General features: G+C 35.0%; 2 protein-coding genes and 1 pseudogene across 2 annotated transcripts; all 3 read left to right on the forward strand.

Moving 5' to 3' along the window:
- The first annotated feature begins 5,451 nt into the window (after nucleotides 1–5,451).
- Nucleotides 5,452–7,674, forward strand: LOC125224023 (annotated as a pseudogene).
- Nucleotides 7,675–9,415: 1,741 nt separating this feature from the next.
- On the forward strand, nucleotides 9,416–12,244 carry LOC125219120 (GDSL esterase/lipase At5g03610-like). Its single transcript, XM_048120998.1, has 4 exons — nucleotides 9,416–9,748; nucleotides 10,403–10,680; nucleotides 11,501–11,807; nucleotides 11,885–12,244. Exons 1-4 carry the CDS (start codon nucleotides 9,478–9,480, stop codon nucleotides 12,100–12,102), a joined length of 1,074 nt encoding a protein of 357 aa, XP_047976955.1. The 5' UTR covers nucleotides 9,416–9,477; the 3' UTR covers nucleotides 12,103–12,244.
- A 3,722-nt stretch (nucleotides 12,245–15,966) lies between these two features.
- Nucleotides 15,967–17,772, forward strand: LOC125219314 (cytochrome P450 94C1-like). Its single transcript, XM_048121255.1, has one exon. It carries the CDS (start codon nucleotides 16,052–16,054, stop codon nucleotides 17,549–17,551), a length of 1,500 nt encoding a protein of 499 aa, XP_047977212.1. The 5' UTR covers nucleotides 15,967–16,051; the 3' UTR covers nucleotides 17,552–17,772.
- Nucleotides 17,773–17,836: the final 64 nt, after the last annotated feature.

The raw sequence follows: 17,836 nt of genomic DNA on the forward strand, positions 1-17,836 counted from the left end.
GACAAGCATGTGGTAAGTGTGAGCAGTTTGATAAGTCGTATTCTAAGCCTTGGTTACTGGTCAGTATGTCATGAAATGCATGTATTATCTGCAAAACAGTTGCTCAAGTGTGCAGGATTAAAGGATCCAAGTCAGTAGGAGGCGATTCGGAGTGACGCAAGTTAAAAGGGCGCTAGAAGGGTGCAATACTGACCGGGATGCATGCCGGAGAAAAGGCTCGAGATGGAGAAGAAGGATAGCTGGGATGATCATTAACAAGGGCAGAAAAGTCAAAACGTGGAGGAAGTCTACCCTAAAAGCAAGGGCAAGCCTCCCTATAAAAGAAGTCACTTGGAGAGAGAGAAAAGTTGGTTCCTTAGAGTTCGGTTAGGAGTTCTAAGTTCTCGGTTCTCAAACACACTTAGTAGAATTCTCTCTAGAAGATCGGTCCTTCAGCATTGTCCAATCTCTCGTTCCTTGCCACAGCTATGGTCACTTGACGTCCAAGAGTCTGCCGGAGAAGTCATCGATCCACCGTTTCAGCCAGTTTGCCGTAGTAGTATAGCAGTATCATCGCCCGGAGTGGCAAAACAATCGTTATTTTGCTTTTTAGTTTAATCTTTACCTGTTTTCATCGTTGGATTTGTCGCATACATTTATCTTTGTTGCCTTTTGAAGTAATTGGTGAAGATCCAAACGTTTTAGCTATGAAATTTCTATTCCGAATGTCCCTTTGTTTTGAGTTTACTTCATTTTGCCTAGGAAAGTTAGATCTAGTCGTTGCTTTTAATTTCCAAGTGTTTCCTTGTCTGGAATTGTTGATCTGAAGTTGTAAGTCATGTTTCCATTCTCATTTTCGTGCATGAGTTTTTTGTTCTGCGCTGTGATCACCACCTTGCATGTCAGTCAGTAGAAGAAAAACTACAGTTTCACCGTTCATTTTAAGTTTGAGCATTTTAATCAATGGTTCTTGAGTTTGAAGTTATGAATCTGAGTTTAGTTATGGTGTTTGTGTTCATATGATTTCTGTTAATACTTGGTGAAGAAGAAAACGTCAAAATCAACTTTAGTTTGGACCACTTTACTTTTAAGTTACTTTTGCTTTTGTTCCCTACTTTTCAGTTGTACCTGTAGGACCTATCAGAGAGCCAACCAGCCACCAGATATACCCTTGTTGTCTAAATTTCCTCTTTTAGTAACTGTCTACTTTTCATATGCCTCTGAGACACCTTGTCCCCTATTTTCACGAACACCACCACATGCCTGTTATTTTCACGCCTACTAGTCAGTAGAGTACCACCTTTATTTCTTGCCTAGGTAAAATCTCAACCCAAGCGTGGTAGCTAACCAAAAACGCCCAGGAAAGTCACCGCAGTTATCCGAACGTGTCCATCCTTGTGGGATTCGACCCTTACCTCCACTATACTAATCAATAGAAGTGGGTTGAGGAAACTTGTTTGAAGCCAGGTCCCGGTTGTCGTACCAACGACTCAGCTGGGTCGGGAATCCCTTCCTGATTAGTTGGATACATTCCAAATTACAACCGAAATCCTGTAACCTTCAAGCGTCTACTAAGTGAATCTAACTCGCTAGAACTCTCTCAAGTTATGAAGCAAGTTGTATTAAATCATACTCCCTCCGTCCCACAAAAGATGTCACACTTGTGGGACGGCACGGGATTTTAGGAGGTTTTGTTTTGTGTGTTAAATAGAAAGAGAAAATATAATTTTTATATTCATGTGAGAGAGAACTTTTTCCAAAAAGGGAAACGTGACATCTTTTATGGGACAAACTAAAAAGGAAAGTATGACATCTTTTGTGGGACGGGGGGAGTACAAGATTGTGTCACTCAATCATGCAGCATCAAAATTACTTAGGGAAGAAACAAAGTAAAAACAAAACGGATATTAAATAGAGAATTGTAATTGTATAACCAACGTCGTTACTAACACATCCCTAGAATCCTATGAGTTTAGTTACACATAATGGAATAAGCTAAACACATAGATTGAAGGGAAGACAATTTGAACATAAAACTAAAGCAAATAAAACGCGTAGGTTGAATCATTGTCGTTCTTGATGTTCTTGAAATCCTTCTTCAACTCCTTGCACAAAGACGTACTCTAGCTTTTTATCTCTGGAAATTTATGTTGCAATCTAGAAGTTCTCTAATTAGATGCAGCTTGAGGTCTTATTTATAGGGGAAAGTCAATCCTCATTGTAGAAGGAGAAGATCTTCAAAATATGGTAAATCTTGGAGCAGATCTAGGGCAATTCGGATTCGTCGCCTTTCTCCGGCGGACCGCCGCACCTTTGCCGGCGGTCGCCGCGTTGGAGTCCAGAGTCTCTGTTCCTCCGGCGGCGAACCGCCGCATGACTTCCGGCGGTCGTCGGGCGTGACTCTCTTCCAAGTGTAATTTTCCGAGGCGGACCGTTGCACTTCTCTGACCGCCGGCGCCGGCGGTCGCCGTACAACTTCGCGGCGGTCGCCGGTCGCCGTCTGACTCCAGATTTCCAGACTTTGCGTTTTGACTCCCTTTTTCGGTATGCACATTTCTCACAAAAGACGTCAAAATACCAAAATAGATAAAATATTCAAATAATGGACGTATAGAGTGACTTTGACATAAAAAACGGACCAAATAATGGCCTTAAAACAGTTGAAAATCTGAGCGTATCGCCCCATTAGTTATGTATAGAATTAGTACATTGTACTCCCTCCGTCCCATAAAAGTTGAGACAAAACTTTTGGCCACGGTGATTAAGAATTCATATTAAATAAATAGGAGAAATGAAAAAAGTTGGAAAGATAAGAGAGAGTAAAGTAAACGATGGAATAAAAAATGAGTGATTAGATGTTTTGTCTTTTGTTAAAAAAGAAAATGACTCAACTTTGTTGGGACGGACTAAAAAGGAATACGACTCAACTTTTTTGGGACGGAGGGAGTATATGTGAAAAGTGTAAGTCAAAATGAATATGAAATAATTAGCTAACACCGATAATTTGCCCAATCTTATCACATATTGAATCATACTTAGAATGGAACATTTATGAATAAATATTGATATATTCATTAAATTTTAAAATCAAATGATTTCTCTAACTTAGTTAATCCATTTTTATTCTGTGTATTGGTTTCTACATAGGCTTTATAGATTTTGTTACTTAACAAAATTGGACCAGTTAATTTGATGGGAGTTTCTCGTAGTAGTAGTAAAATACGTCGGTCATGAATTGGATGAATATGAGATCCATTTAGTTTATACATATACAAGTTTCAATCTACTTGGAGGTCTCAATATTAATAAAGAAGTTAGTTAATCTGAAAAATGGTTCCATTTATCTAAAAAAAAAGTAAGTAAATGGAGTTTACAGGAGTGCGTCATGGTGACATTAATTTTAAAGTGACAAGGTACTATCAATCTCGTACTGCTACGTGGCATGTTATCCTGTAATATAAGAAGTGTATCCTACAGTATACATTACTAGGTGTTCTAGATGGATTTCCACATTTGCATATTAAATATAGATGGATTGCAGCATAGATTGTTAAGTTTTGCATTATTATCTATAATGCAAAATAATTATATACAAAAGTAATCATTCTATATATACAATGCAAGTTAAACATTTTATGCCTATAATGCAATACTCAACAATCTACACTGCAATCCACATATTACTATTATGCAATCTGTAAAAATCTATCTAAAACGCCAATTAATGAAAATTGCAGGATACACCCTAATATTACAGGATAATGTACCACGTGGCAGTACGAAGTTGGTGATACGTTGTCAATTTGAGAAGGGTTGTCACCTATATATTAGTACTCCCTCCGATCCATGTTAATAGAGTCATTTTTCTACTTCGTGAAGGTCCAAGTTAATTGAGTCATTTCTATTTTGGCAAAAAATAATTCTCCCTTTTACTTTATTCTCTCTTCATCTCTCTTACTTTTTCACCATCCATTTAACACATCATTCTTAAATTCTGTATCAAACATGTGCAAACGATGTCGATGTGCTTGACCCCGATTTATTTGTTTTCAAAAGCTCAAATCTGTAATAGATCTGAAAAAGTAATTTCATGTGCATGAATTATAATTTGGATATGGGCTTAGACTTATTAGTTGACAAATGATCTCCCCAATAGTTAAAATTTTAGGACCTAACTATATGGTTCGTGCAAAATATATTTATAATATTTCATCAACACTGGAGTAATTAACAAGTGTGAGGCGGCTGCACTATTTAATTTTATGCTCTGAACTAATGTTGTGGTTGCTCTACTACTTCCATCCTTTAATTGTTTGGGCAATATATGAAAGGAAGAGGCTTGTCTCCTCTCCCGTTTGAACGTACTGGGCCACGTTGGTACTTAGTTGCACAATAGTGGGCTTTATGTTTTGTACACTGGGCTCTCTTGGTCTAAAGCCCACTCTCTCAAAATTACATAATCATATATATTTGTCTATAAAGTTATGATTCCTTGCTGATCCAAGTAGCGTCCATACGTTATATACCCATATTGATAAAATGCAAGCTTATATGTACAAACTTCAAACTCTAATTTGGGTCATTAGAAAATGTCAACATATGTCAAAATAACAGCAACAAAAAATATCAACACAATGTCAACAAATTTAAAACACAACATCAACCGTTGACACTGTGTTGACATTTTTTGTGCTACTATTTTGTCATCTGTTACATTTTCTAACGGTCAAAATCATAGTTTAGAGTTTGTACAATATTTAGGGTTCGCATTTGATCATATCCCTACCCATATAATAGAAAATTGAATTGAAGTTTAGGGAAAACAACATTGGTAGAAAGTCAAATCGAATGGGGTTTCCAACTGAAGTTTTGTATTAAAATAAACTAGTATTAACCTCGTGCATTGTACGGTCCAACAAATTTTCTTTGTACAAAATAAAAGGTATAAATTAAAAAACAAAGTAGAAAAAAATTAAATTATACAATGTTTATAGATTACAAATTATTAATGCGTAAAACTCACCTTTTATATAGTTATTATAGATTTTGTTACCTCAACTATTACTAGATTAATTCTTATATAAAGGTGGATTCTACTACTCTTTGCTCACATCTGATACGTGGATTCTACTACTCTCTCCATCCCAACTAAGATGACACACTTTTCCTTTTAGTTTGTCTCAATCAAAGATAATATTCGGTAATTTGTTAAATTTTTACAATTGATTTTAAATTTTGTTTTGATTTCTGATGAAATATTGGTAAGTAGGCTATGAAATGTGTTATAAACCATAAATTATCTTGAATAAGACAAGTATTAAGATTTGGCACATGATTTTGGCAAGCATGTAAGCCAACCTAACTTTGTGGTTGGTTGATAAAATAAGAAATGCACATGCTACTCCCCATTCCCATATCCCCTCACCAAATTAATCAGCCCTATATTAATACTACAATTTAATGCGTCTGACAATGTTATCACTATTCATTTAAAAGTTGGGGTTTGGGCAGTTGGTTTCTTTTGTTCTTTCAATAATGACCTTTTCTGCTTCTTTGGTTTCCACTCAAGGTACTCTTCTACTACTACAACTAGTAATAGATCTTATTGTTTTTTAAAGAAGATGCATATTATTAATATTGCTATATGTTTAAGCAGTGGATGCACCTCTTTTTCTGTCCTTCACTACATACTCTTCTGTGGTTCTCGTATATGGAAGCATCATGCTCTATCGCCGCCAGAAATTGATGGTAACTAATTAAATATATACACCCCATTAACAAATATTCCCTCAATCTTGGTGATCTAAATCATCTCAAAATGTAGGTTCCATGGTATTGTTATGCCCTCCTAGGCTTTGTTGACGTCCACGGCAATTATCTTGGTAAATATCTTGGGGATAATAGCCATTAAAATCATAAAGTTTGGTCAAATTTTGGTTTATCCTATGAACTTAGAACTTGGAATATTAAATCACAAAATTTCAATTTTTTTCAATTGTTTCATCCATGTGCAAATCGACATCTTTATATGATGTAAAAAATGATACAATTGAATAAAATGAGAAATGATAAAATTAATGACTTTAAAAGAAAAAAAAAATACTTAATTTAATAAAACACGTCGTTTTGGATATGGTTAAAAAAACTTTTTTGTGCACGAATGGGACAATTGAGAAAAATTAGAACTTCGTAATTTAATATTGCAATTTCAAATTTTATGTGACACACCATCAAAGTTTATGGGACAGACCAGAATTTGACTAAACTTCATGATTTAAATGGCTATCAACCCTATATCTCTTTTGGTATCCGTTACTAATTCATGTTAATTTATTATCCAAGAAATAAATAAACAACGTGGTGCAGTTAATAAAGCATTCCAGTTCACATCCATCACCAGTGTAACCATACTAGATTGCTGGGCAATAGTTTGGTCTATCATTCTTACATGGATTTTCCTCGCCACAAGATATTCTCTGTGGCAGTTTCTCGGTGCCGCCATTTGTGTCGGAGGCCTCGCTCTCGTGCTCCTCTCTGACGCTGGGGTGGCCGATGGTGGAAGCGGTTCTAATCCTCTTCTGGGCGATTTTCTCGTCATTGTAGGCTCCATTTTCTTCACAATGAGCAATGTTGGCGAGGTCAGTATAAATTATTCAAGACTTAGCAGTCAAGTACTACTGGTGTTATGTTGAAATCTTGTTCTTTTTCTTCATTCCATTGATGCAGGAGTTCTGCGTGAAGAGGAAGGATCGCATTGAAGTAGTAACAATGATCGGTGTGTTTGGTATGCTTATAAGCGCAACCGAGATGTATCCTTGGTGTGGTTAACTGTAAACGAGCTTTCGTAGTTATAGATGTTGTTTCCTTAAACCTTGTTTTAGTACTGTGCTGGAGAGGAACACTCTGGCATCAATGAAGTGGTCTGCTGGACTTGTATGTAGCAATTTACATACATATGTTGTGTTGCAGTGAAAATTTTTGTGTTGTTAATTACTGATGAGTTAATGTGTTATTTGTAGTTTTCAAACTATGTTGTTTATGCTGTGTCCAGCTTTTTGTTCTGCACACTTACGCCTTTTGTTCTCAAGGTCAGTCCGATCCGGGTTTTAATCTCGTATTTTAGTGTCATCGACGAATCGTATTTAATGAAGTTTTACTTTGTAATGCAGAGGAGTGGAGCGGCATTTTTCAATCTTTCCATGCTTACATCTGATTTGTGGGCTGTTGTAATTAGGATATTCATCTACAAGCAGAAGGTTGTAGTTTGGAAATGGAATGTGGTGATTTTTCTATTAATCTACTGTTGACATAAGTCTACACTTGTATTGAAATTTGTTTTGCAGGTTGATTGGTTGTACTATTTGGCCTTTTTGATCGTTGTAGTTGGAATTGCTATATATGCGAAATCGTAAGTCGGATTTACCATATTTTTCTTACGATAAATTCATTCGTATTGATAGATTTTCGGGATGAGTATGATGATGATAATTTGCTTTGCAGAGAGAAGGATCAAAACAACACAAGAGCCGTTGAGAATGCAGACTTGGATCCAGAGTATCATCTTATTGATGACGAAATTCCTAAATATATAACAAGAATTTAGTGAAAAGCGTGTTGTCAATCAATTCAATAATCTTTCGAAGAAACTTTCTTAATATTAATTAAATGAAATAATTTAGAAGAGACGAGCTGAAACAGGTTTTGCATATTTATTAATAATTGCCCATCATCACCCAAGAGAAATAACCATTCTTTGTATATTACGTATGAGTAGTGATTTAGAGACATAATTTCTCCATGCCATAATGCTCCTATGTTTTTTTGCCATAAGCATAATTTATATATGGACTAATATACTCTTATTTCAAAATAAAGGAAATTAGATCCGTTTGATTACAAAAGGAAAGTCCAATCAAAGCACATTAACTATTAACTTTCAATAACTTTAAAGAATTATAATTAAGTCGTTAATAACCCTTTTTAATTTTGCATAATATAAAAGGATTTGAATTGGTTTACCTTCAAATGAAAATTTTTATTTTATTTTATTCAAATGCTAATATAAAAATTAACTTTTCAATTGAATTTGTTCATCTAGTAGTAATCAATAGCAACTAATTATTTTATTATTAGATAATTCTTAAAATTCTAAATTTTAAAAATAGTTATCTACATATATATTAATTTCTTAGTATTATTATTAAACAAAATAATCAAGTCTTTTGATCTAATTATTTTATGAGTATTAAATCACTTTTAAAATTTGACTTAAGAGTAGTCATCCACATCTATTTATTTTATATGGTAGATTGAAAACTTACTCATTTAATAGTCATTTATAATAAATTATTTTATTATTAAAGAAGTAACTTTATACCATGAAATTACTACGATTAAATGGACGGAAAAACTTGTGATTATATTTTTTCATCGAGATACAACGTAATGTTCCAAAACTTAATGAATAAAGTATGAGAGAGAAAGAGAAAACATTAATAACAAATTTTCATAAATAAAAATGATACTAGTAGTTACAGTGAATGTACCAAAATGAACATAACCAAAAGAATTAGTATTTTTATAAAATTATTAATGCATTAGAATTTTTAATTTTTGAAAAATATTTATTTTATTATATTTTCATTTTCAAACAAAAGAATAGGTGAAATTGATAAAAATTTTCTTATACTTTTCTCTTATGTATTATAAACGGATTACAAAAATTTGAAGTGAATTACATTTAAAAAATTATAAAAGTGTGTAACAAAATGTGGGTCCCATTTCTCTAATATTCTAACTTCTTTATTAGGTATATATTTTAATTTTAATTCATATCTTCCACATTTATATATATTCCATATTCATATCCTTATTTAAGATCATAATTATGCACATAGTTGCTTTTTTTAAGACATAGGACAAAAAGGTAGATGTAAAAGTGTAGATTTAATTAAAAATATAATATAATATAAGATTATAATTTTAACCTCATTATGATATTATGGCTTTGAGACATTACGTCTCTAAAACATTTTGAAATTTACTTTCCTTTTTGGATAAATGTATTAATGAATTATTTCTGAACAATAGTTTCCCTGAAACTTAACTGGGAATTTGACGGTTCATAAATTGTAATTTTTGTTTCCTAAAATTTGAATTAGCATTGTATCTGCTCTGGCTGTCTTATCTACTCTATGGAAAGTATTCTTAATTTTCATTTTGAGTAGTCCAGTTTCTATTTTTTATTGGCAAGTTTTTCCCATTAACCAAACTTCTTCTTTCTTACATTTTCAATTTTGTATTAGTAATACTTTTGACTTTCACTATTAGAACTATTATTTGTGGACCAAGGTAGTATGCATTATTAGTATGACTGAATGGGAAAGCAAAATAGAAAATGGAATAAAACACTTAGCTCAACTTTAAAGGAGTGAGATATATAAATTTGAAAATAGAAAGCCAACTCGCCATTCTCACAACAGTCTTTTAGTATTTCCAATGGCATCTACTAAGCTCTTCCTCCCTTTCTTCTATGGCTGCTTCCTCCTCTCCTTCTACTACATATGCATCCAAGCTTCGCCTCTCAGCCACGAGATTTCCCATCCCGGTTTGAGACCGACAAAGCTATTTGTATTCGGAGACTCATATGCAGACACCGGCAACGTTAGAAAATCACTAGGAAACTCATGGAACCAGCCCTACGGTACCACCTTCCCTGGAAAACCCGCCGGCCGCTTCTCCGACGGCCGCATCCTCACCGATTTCATTGGTAACATATTATACTCATATTATTGCTACTTAATTACTTAAAAAACTACATCACACTTATCTTTCTATTCACTTTATCTTTTTTCTGCTTTCTCTTCACCAACATGCCCTGCCTTTGCTTTTCCTTTTTTTTCGTTTGGTGGACTAACTTAATCATTTTCGACCCCTCCATTATTTTAGTTAAAAAGTAACAAAATTTAAATAGTAGGGAGTACTATAGTATATTTGTTTCTCTTTACCATCACTTAGTGTAACACTCATGCACCACTTTAATTTTTTACTGCTATCTGAATCTCAACTTTGTTGATGCTTTTAATTAGCACAGGGATTAAAATTTAAATGCTACATATAGCTGTCATGTAGTTACTTCCTTAATTTGCTAGTGATGTATGTGTACCCGATCTCAATTATTGACCCACCAAATATTGTTGTATAATTATTACCTTTAATATCATGTTGTCGTTTATGCAATTATATTTTCCTCCAAATTAAATCCGTATTTATCATTTGTCCCACATCATAGCCTTCTTAAGTGTGATTAACGATTATACCGAATCGGGCTAATATATTGAAAATATCATAGTGAATTTATAGGGTGCAATTAAATATATGTCTCGTAAGTCTCTAATGTTCCAATTGTGGGATAAATAAACAGCAAAATTCTTGCAAGTGAAGTCTCCATTAGCATACGAATGGATGGAAATGGGTGGTAAAAAGTTGAAGAATGGCCTAAATTTTGCTTATGGAGGGAGTGGTGTGTTCAACACACTTGGAGAATTATTGCCAAATATGAGTACTCAGATTGGATTTTTCGACAAACTTATGCAAAATTCTGTCTACACCAAATCCGATTTGAAGTCCTCTGTTGTTCTTGTTTGCCTCTCCGGCAACGATTATGGTGCTTTTCTTGCTCAAGGTGGAAAAACTATGCAGGTAACAAAATTTTCTTTATTCATCAACAAATTCAAGATACTCCTCCTTATAGTGACTTTATCTTAAGTACAATACTACTTGGGTATTATTGCGTGCCTTTTATGTTATTGGATTCCTCTTTCCTTAAAATAAAATGTGATGTTGTCGGGTGAGAGATTATTCGAATTATAAACGTCTTTTCTCAAAAGGGGAGTGCCAGCTCTTATTGATAAGTTGGATTTCATTTTCATTGGATTGAAAATATGAAGTGACAAATTTTATAGGAAATGATAAGAGAATCGTTTAGGAAAATAGCATCATAATTCATAAATAGTGGGTAGCACATGTCTAGTGACTCTATTATTATATATGTACCTGAATCTCACTTATCCATAGTTTAACTAATTAGATTCCATCCACACATATCCTCATCATCATTTTTTTTCACAATAAAGTCAATGAAAATTAACATTATTATTACTACAACTGATTAATAGGCACACATGTTCATATATAGCTTTAACGAAAATACAATACTATTATCACTTTACTACTTTTTGATTACCTTTTATACAAATGATGCTACTGAAAAAATGAGAATGATTAGTTCTAAGGTGATGATGTTGGGCAACCGGTACTCCTCTAACTTTGGTGAATGCATTTATTATAAGGGATGCATAAAATCATTTATTCCACTTGACATAAATCCAAGCAAGTTAGGTGTGCCCATTATTCACTAGTACAACTAGTACTAGTTCAATATTTGATGCCTTAGGCATCGTTGGGTTGAGTTAAAATTGTTAAAGCTTGATTAATACTATTGCATAATTGATTGACACAGGATCTACAAGAGTTCATCCCTAGCGTGGTGGATCAACTAGGCGCCAACCTTAAACGGGTCCAACAACTCGGCGCGACTAAGGTTGCGGTCACATCTCTCCAACCGTTGGGCTGCCTTCCTCGTAGCACGGTGGTTTCATCTTTCCAAGGCTGCAACACCACCCAAAATCAGGCAGTGGCTTACCACAACCTTCTCTTGCAGCAAACCGTCGCGAAACTCAACAACGACTCACAAACTTCCACCTTCTTCATCATCGATCTCTACACCTCCTTCACAACCGTGCTCAACCAAAATCCAGATTATCAAGGTACGTTTTTAATTTAAACCTTTTATTTTTTATAAATAAATGCGAACGTTTTGTATACGTAATTGATTTTGGATTAGGTAAATTGAGATTTGAGACTCCATTAAAGCCGTGTTGCATTGGGAAGAATGGCTATTTTTGCGGTGGCGTGGATCAGGAAGGTGAGAAAATGTATACTGTTTGCAGCAATCCGAAATCTGCGTTTTTCTGGGATTCGTCACATCCAACTGAGGCTGGATGGCATGCAATTTACACCACCTTTAAATCTAGTCTTCAACAAGCCTTCAAATTTTATTAGCTTTCTTCCAACCTCGTGTCGCCTCTTTTTTATGTATCATGTCTTTGTTTTGTTATGTTCTCATCCAATGTTTGTATGTCACATTAAGTTGTAGCCAAATATTGCGTATTTTAAAGTACATGGTAGAAGTATTGTTAAATTAGTTCTTACTCTAATATAACTATATCTATAGTTATACTCTATTTGTACCTTAATTCTTCTCACATTTTGCCATTTTTGTCCCTCTTATAAATTTGTCATCATTTTTATTATATTTTTAATGATAAACCACGTTATACTAATTCATTTCATTTACATTTTATTATGGAATGCATTTTTTTTACTCTGACTCAGGTAAATAAATGTATAACAATATTTAGTGGATGGAGTGGATATTTAACTAGAGGTCAGACTCAAATAGAGACAAATTAGTTACTTCATCCGTCCCACTTTAAGAATCTCGGTCACTTTTGCACACCCATTTTGTAAAAATTATAATAAATAATTAAAGTGGAGAAATGGTGGTAAAGTAAGAGAGAGAATAATGCAAGAATGGTTTTTTCTACATTATTCTCTCTCTTACTTTACCATTTCTCTATTTTAACTATTTATATAAATTTTACGAATGGGGTGCAAAAGTGAGCGGAAATCCTAAAGTGGGACAGAGAGAGTACAATTTATCATTAATTACCAGTATGACACAATTAGGTTTAAAAAAAAAACTCACTTGTTGACAAAAGTGTGAAGCACCTAACCCAGAATCCCCCTTGCACAGCCCTCTTCCGACCGGTCTCCGCCCCAGATAACTTGAGGCCTTGAGCAAGCCCTCACTGCACTCCTATCCATCCGCCGCATAGTTTCTAAGATTGAAAATTGGAAAAGGGAGGAGAAGACTACCGTTAAGTCTAACAAGTTTTGGGCCAGTTATTTAATTGCTGGGCTATCTTTTACTTTTAGATTGTTTGATATACAAAGCTATTACCACACATGTTTTTTTATCAAAATTATGTTTCCTCAATGCTTTTAAATTTAAATTTGACCACTGGATAGTAAGTATGATAGAATTAGAATGCATTAAGGGTTGATAATTAAAACGTAAGTCTTTTTTCGCATAACATTAACAAAACATAATAATAAAATTAATTATAAAATTATTTTCTTACTTTCTTAGCAAATATAATAAAAAATGTATATACATTACGTGTAGAATTAAATATTTAATATTAATATTACTTTTAAAATTCACTCCCGGCTTACTTAATTTTCTGATTCTGCCACTGCAAGTAATATGTAATTGCTGGAGTACGACCAATGTTATATGTACTCCCTTCGTCCCACCGTAAGCGACTTGTGTTCCTTTTCCGGATGTTCAAAGTGAGTCATTTCCTCTCTTGACAAAATATAACACGACTCTCTATTACTTTTTTTCTCTCTCCTACTTTATTCTCTTCACTCATCTACTTTATTTTTTCTCTTACTTTGTTCTCTACGTACTAATGTGACTAATCTACTTTATTCTCTCTACACTGAACTCTCTAAATATCATTTTCTAAAATATTGTTTCCAAAAGAAACGTCTCGCTTACGGCAGGACGGCAGGAGTATTAATTAAGAAATAGGAGTCATTGAAGGGGGAGGATCCCCTGCTGTGAGGGGAAAACACAGCACAAGTTGTTGTGCTATAAAACGCACACATTTGTTCTTCAAAACGCATGCATTTACTTAGTGGAGTACTACAATTTCATTTTATTCATTTATTACACTTCTCTTGTTATATTAATAATACAATAAAAATGCAATTATTAAATGACTTAGAAATTAAGATGAATACCGAAACAGATACTGAAAATAAAATATACGTAATATACTTAATAATCTCTCTGTTCCATTAGACATGAAACGTTTTTCTTTTTAATTTGTCCTATTAAGAATGAAACGTTTCCTAAAATGGAAACATTTCTATCTCTACTTTTTCATCTCTCTTATTTTACTCTCTCTTCATTAACTCACAAAATAACACTATATAAAAACTCGTGTCGATTCTCAAATGTTATATATTTAATGGGATGGAGGGAGTATTAATCATAACAAAATAATTCAATAGAAATGTTATACAGTAGCAATTAACAATATAAAAATCAAATACAACTATGAATATAACCATAAAAAAGCATAATCTACCATTAGAAGTCCCGGTTAATTTTGCGCACTCATCTTATAAAATGATAATAGATTGTTAAAGTGGAGAAATGGTAAAATAAGATGGAGAATAATATTGAGAAGACATTATTCTCTCTCTTGAAACATTATTCTCTTTCTTACTTTATCATTTCTCCACTTTAACTATTTATTACTCCTAATGAAGAAATGGAGTATCAATATTTTTATAAGACGAGTGCGCAAAAGTGACCATGACTCCTAATGGTGAACAAATGGAGTATTAACTATGATAAAATAATCCTACAAAAATATTTAATCATCAACGGAAAAATCAAATTTGAAATATAACAAAAATAATGGCCGACAAAAAGTACTCCTATTCAATAGCATTTTTTAGTATATGAAGAAATAAATACTTCTACATTCAAAAAAGTACTCCTATTCAATATGCTTGTTATCATTATTTTGGTTATAGTTCATAATTGACTTTTACATTGTAAATTAATATTTCTATTGGACTATTTTGTCATGATTAATACTTAATACTAAATATATTACTTAATACTAACATGAAAAGTGAAGTGAATGGATTAAATGAAATTGTACTAAGTAATTGCATGTCGTTTGGTGAATAAATGTGACCGTTTTATAGCACAGCAACTTGTGCTGTGTTTTCCCTCACTGTAGGGGATCTTCCTCAATCATTTTCCTCAATCATTAAAGAAATACAATATTTTCAACTTTATTTCAATTATATATAGTTCTTGGTTTGATCAACGGACAAAGCTCTCGTGACTACCTTTTATCCCTCTGCCAATTGCAATCGCGACATCGGAAACTTGTTAAGAGAAATCATCTCTGAGAAATCATCTCTTAACAGAGTCCATGAAATTCTAATACGCCAAAGGTGGATAAAGTATGAGTAAAGTTAGAGAGAGAATGAAAAAATGAGTAAAGTATGAGAAAGGAACATTTTATTTTTGGAACGTGACTATTTTTAGTGGATACCCCAAATTAAAAAATGAGACTATTTTTCGTGGACGAGTGGAGTATTACGGAACACACATGGGTTGTAAGACAGCTTGAAAAATCGACTTGAGTACACAACGTATTCGTCTCATTCAAATCATATTATGCTTGTCAAACTTGGATGGCATGATTTCACACCATGCATATTACATTCGATCATATCCATACCATATGAAATCATGCAAAATAAGATATTCATTATATGCATTTAGTCAATTCATGTTATAGAAACCAAATTTGTACTATATACTGTACAAGGTTGGAATACAATCTACTATTACTACCTTCATCCACTAAAATTTGTTCCATTTTTCTATTTCCGTCCGTCCCTAAAATTTATCTCATTTCATTTTTATTATTTTTGGTAGTGGACCTCATATTCCACTAACTCATTTCTACTCACATTTTATTATAAAATTAGGACCCACAATCCACTAACTTTTTCAACTCACTTTCCATTACATTTCTTAAAATCCGTGCCGGGTCAAAGTGGACAAATTTGGATGGACGGAGGTAGTATGAATTGGTTAATTCATACAATGAATTCAGAGTGTATGCCTTCCGCAATTCATAGGAAGAGAGACAATAAAGAAAATGAGGAAAATAGACTTAATTTTGTTTTTTTTAGATAAATAAGTTAAATTTTTTTATTTTCATTTTATTCTATTTGGCATCATTACTGATATTGTTGGTCTTGACTTAATACATAGATTAAGATTACAAGTCCCCTCCCATTGGCGTCCACTCTAGCTTGACTTCTTTACCGTTTTTATTATCCTTGAATGGAGTCGGCATCTTCAGTCGTCCAATATTCTCACTCCTCGTGGTCATGGTTGCAAATTCTGTCATCCTTATCCTTTCTCACTTCTTTTGTGCTCCTCCTTTTCACAGTGATGAGAAAGAAGGTTTGGTGCGACTGCGAAATCTGCCAGAGCTACAGCGAATCGCGTTGGAGGATCCAATTCGACAATCTCTGCGATTGGTACACGCATCTCCTTAAAAACTCTCCCAATCGGACGGTCCACATCCACGTTCTCAACAACACCATCACCGCTAACCCCGAAAACGTCGAGTACATGCTCAAAACACGGTTTGATAATTTCCCCAAAGGCAAACCCTTCTCCGCGATCCTCGGCGATTTCTTAGGCCGCGGCATCTTCAACGTCGACGGAAGCTTCTGGAGGTTCCAGCGGAAGATGGCCAGCCTCGAGCTCGGCCGCGTCTCCACACGCGCCTACTCGTTTCAAGTGGTGCGCGTCGAAATCCTGCAGCGCCTGATTCCTCTGATGGCTTCATCCGCCGACGAAATCGTCGATCTGCAGGAGGTTTTTAGGAGATTTTCCTTCGATTGCATATCGCGGATTTCCTTCGGATTGGATCCGGCGGAGCTGGATTTGTCGCTGCCGCTCTCCGATTTCATCGCCTCCTTCGATCTGGCGTCCAAGCTCTCCGCGGAGAGGGCGATGGCGACTTCTCCGATGGTGTGGAAGGTGAAGCGGTTTTTCAACATCGGAAGCGAGAGGAGGCTGCGCCTCGCGATCCGGACGATCCACGCCGTCGCGCGCGATTTTATCAGAGAGCGGCGGAAGCTGGGGTTTTCCGATGGGAAGGATCTGCTTTCCAGATTCATGTGTAGCGTCGGCGATGATGAGAAGTTTTTGGTTGACATCATTGTTAGTTTCCTCCTGGCCGGGCGCGACACGGTGGCTTCCGCCCTGACGAGCTTCTTCTGGCTGGTGGCGCGCCATCCGGAGGTGGAGGCGGCGATTCTGGAGGAGGCGATCGGGGTTGATTCGGCCGATCAAGTGAGGGAGCTTCATTACCTGCATGCAGTGGTGCTTGAGAGCATGAGATTGTATCCGCCGATTCAATTCGATTCGAAATTTTGTGTGGAAGATGATGTATTGCCGGACGGGAGCTTTGTGAAGGGGGGGACTAGGGTTACTTTCCACCCCTACGCCATGGGAAGAATGGAGGAGATTTGGGGATCGGATTGTTTGGAATTCAAGCCGCGGAGATGGATCAGGGATGGGGTTTTTGTACATGAAAACCCTTTTCAATGCCCTATTTTTCAAGCTGGGGTAAGGGTCTGTTTGGGGAAGGAATTGGCGCTCATGGAGATCAAGACTGTTGCGGTTTCCGTTTTGAGGCGGTTCCGGATCGAGTTGGCCCAACCGGACGACCCTCCTCGGTTCTCGCCGGGGCTCACCGCCACTTTTAGAGACGGCCTACGGGCTAGGATTCGACCTCGATTCAGTAATTACACACCTTTGATTAAATGATTAAAGTGCTAATTATTTGTGCATAAGATATCGTAATCCTACTGGTATATGGTATGAATATATAAGCTTGAATTGCATGTGGCCAAATGGCATAAGCTCGTTTAGTTGCAGGCTTGAAAACTAAGGCAGTTTTTGCTGCTTGATTTGTGTAAGTGAATATTTACTTTATATGTTTCATGTGAGATTAATATGTGATTATAAAGGTCTTGGATTTGAGTTTATTTCAAAATTCCGCTCAGTTATAAATAAGAAAAGTAGACTATCAAATTGTATGTTAGTTATGTA

Source organism: Salvia hispanica, chromosome 4 (genome assembly GCF_023119035.1).
Source record: "Salvia hispanica cultivar TCC Black 2014 chromosome 4, UniMelb_Shisp_WGS_1.0, whole genome shotgun sequence".
NCBI lineage: Eukaryota > Viridiplantae > Streptophyta > Magnoliopsida > Lamiales > Lamiaceae > Salvia > Salvia hispanica.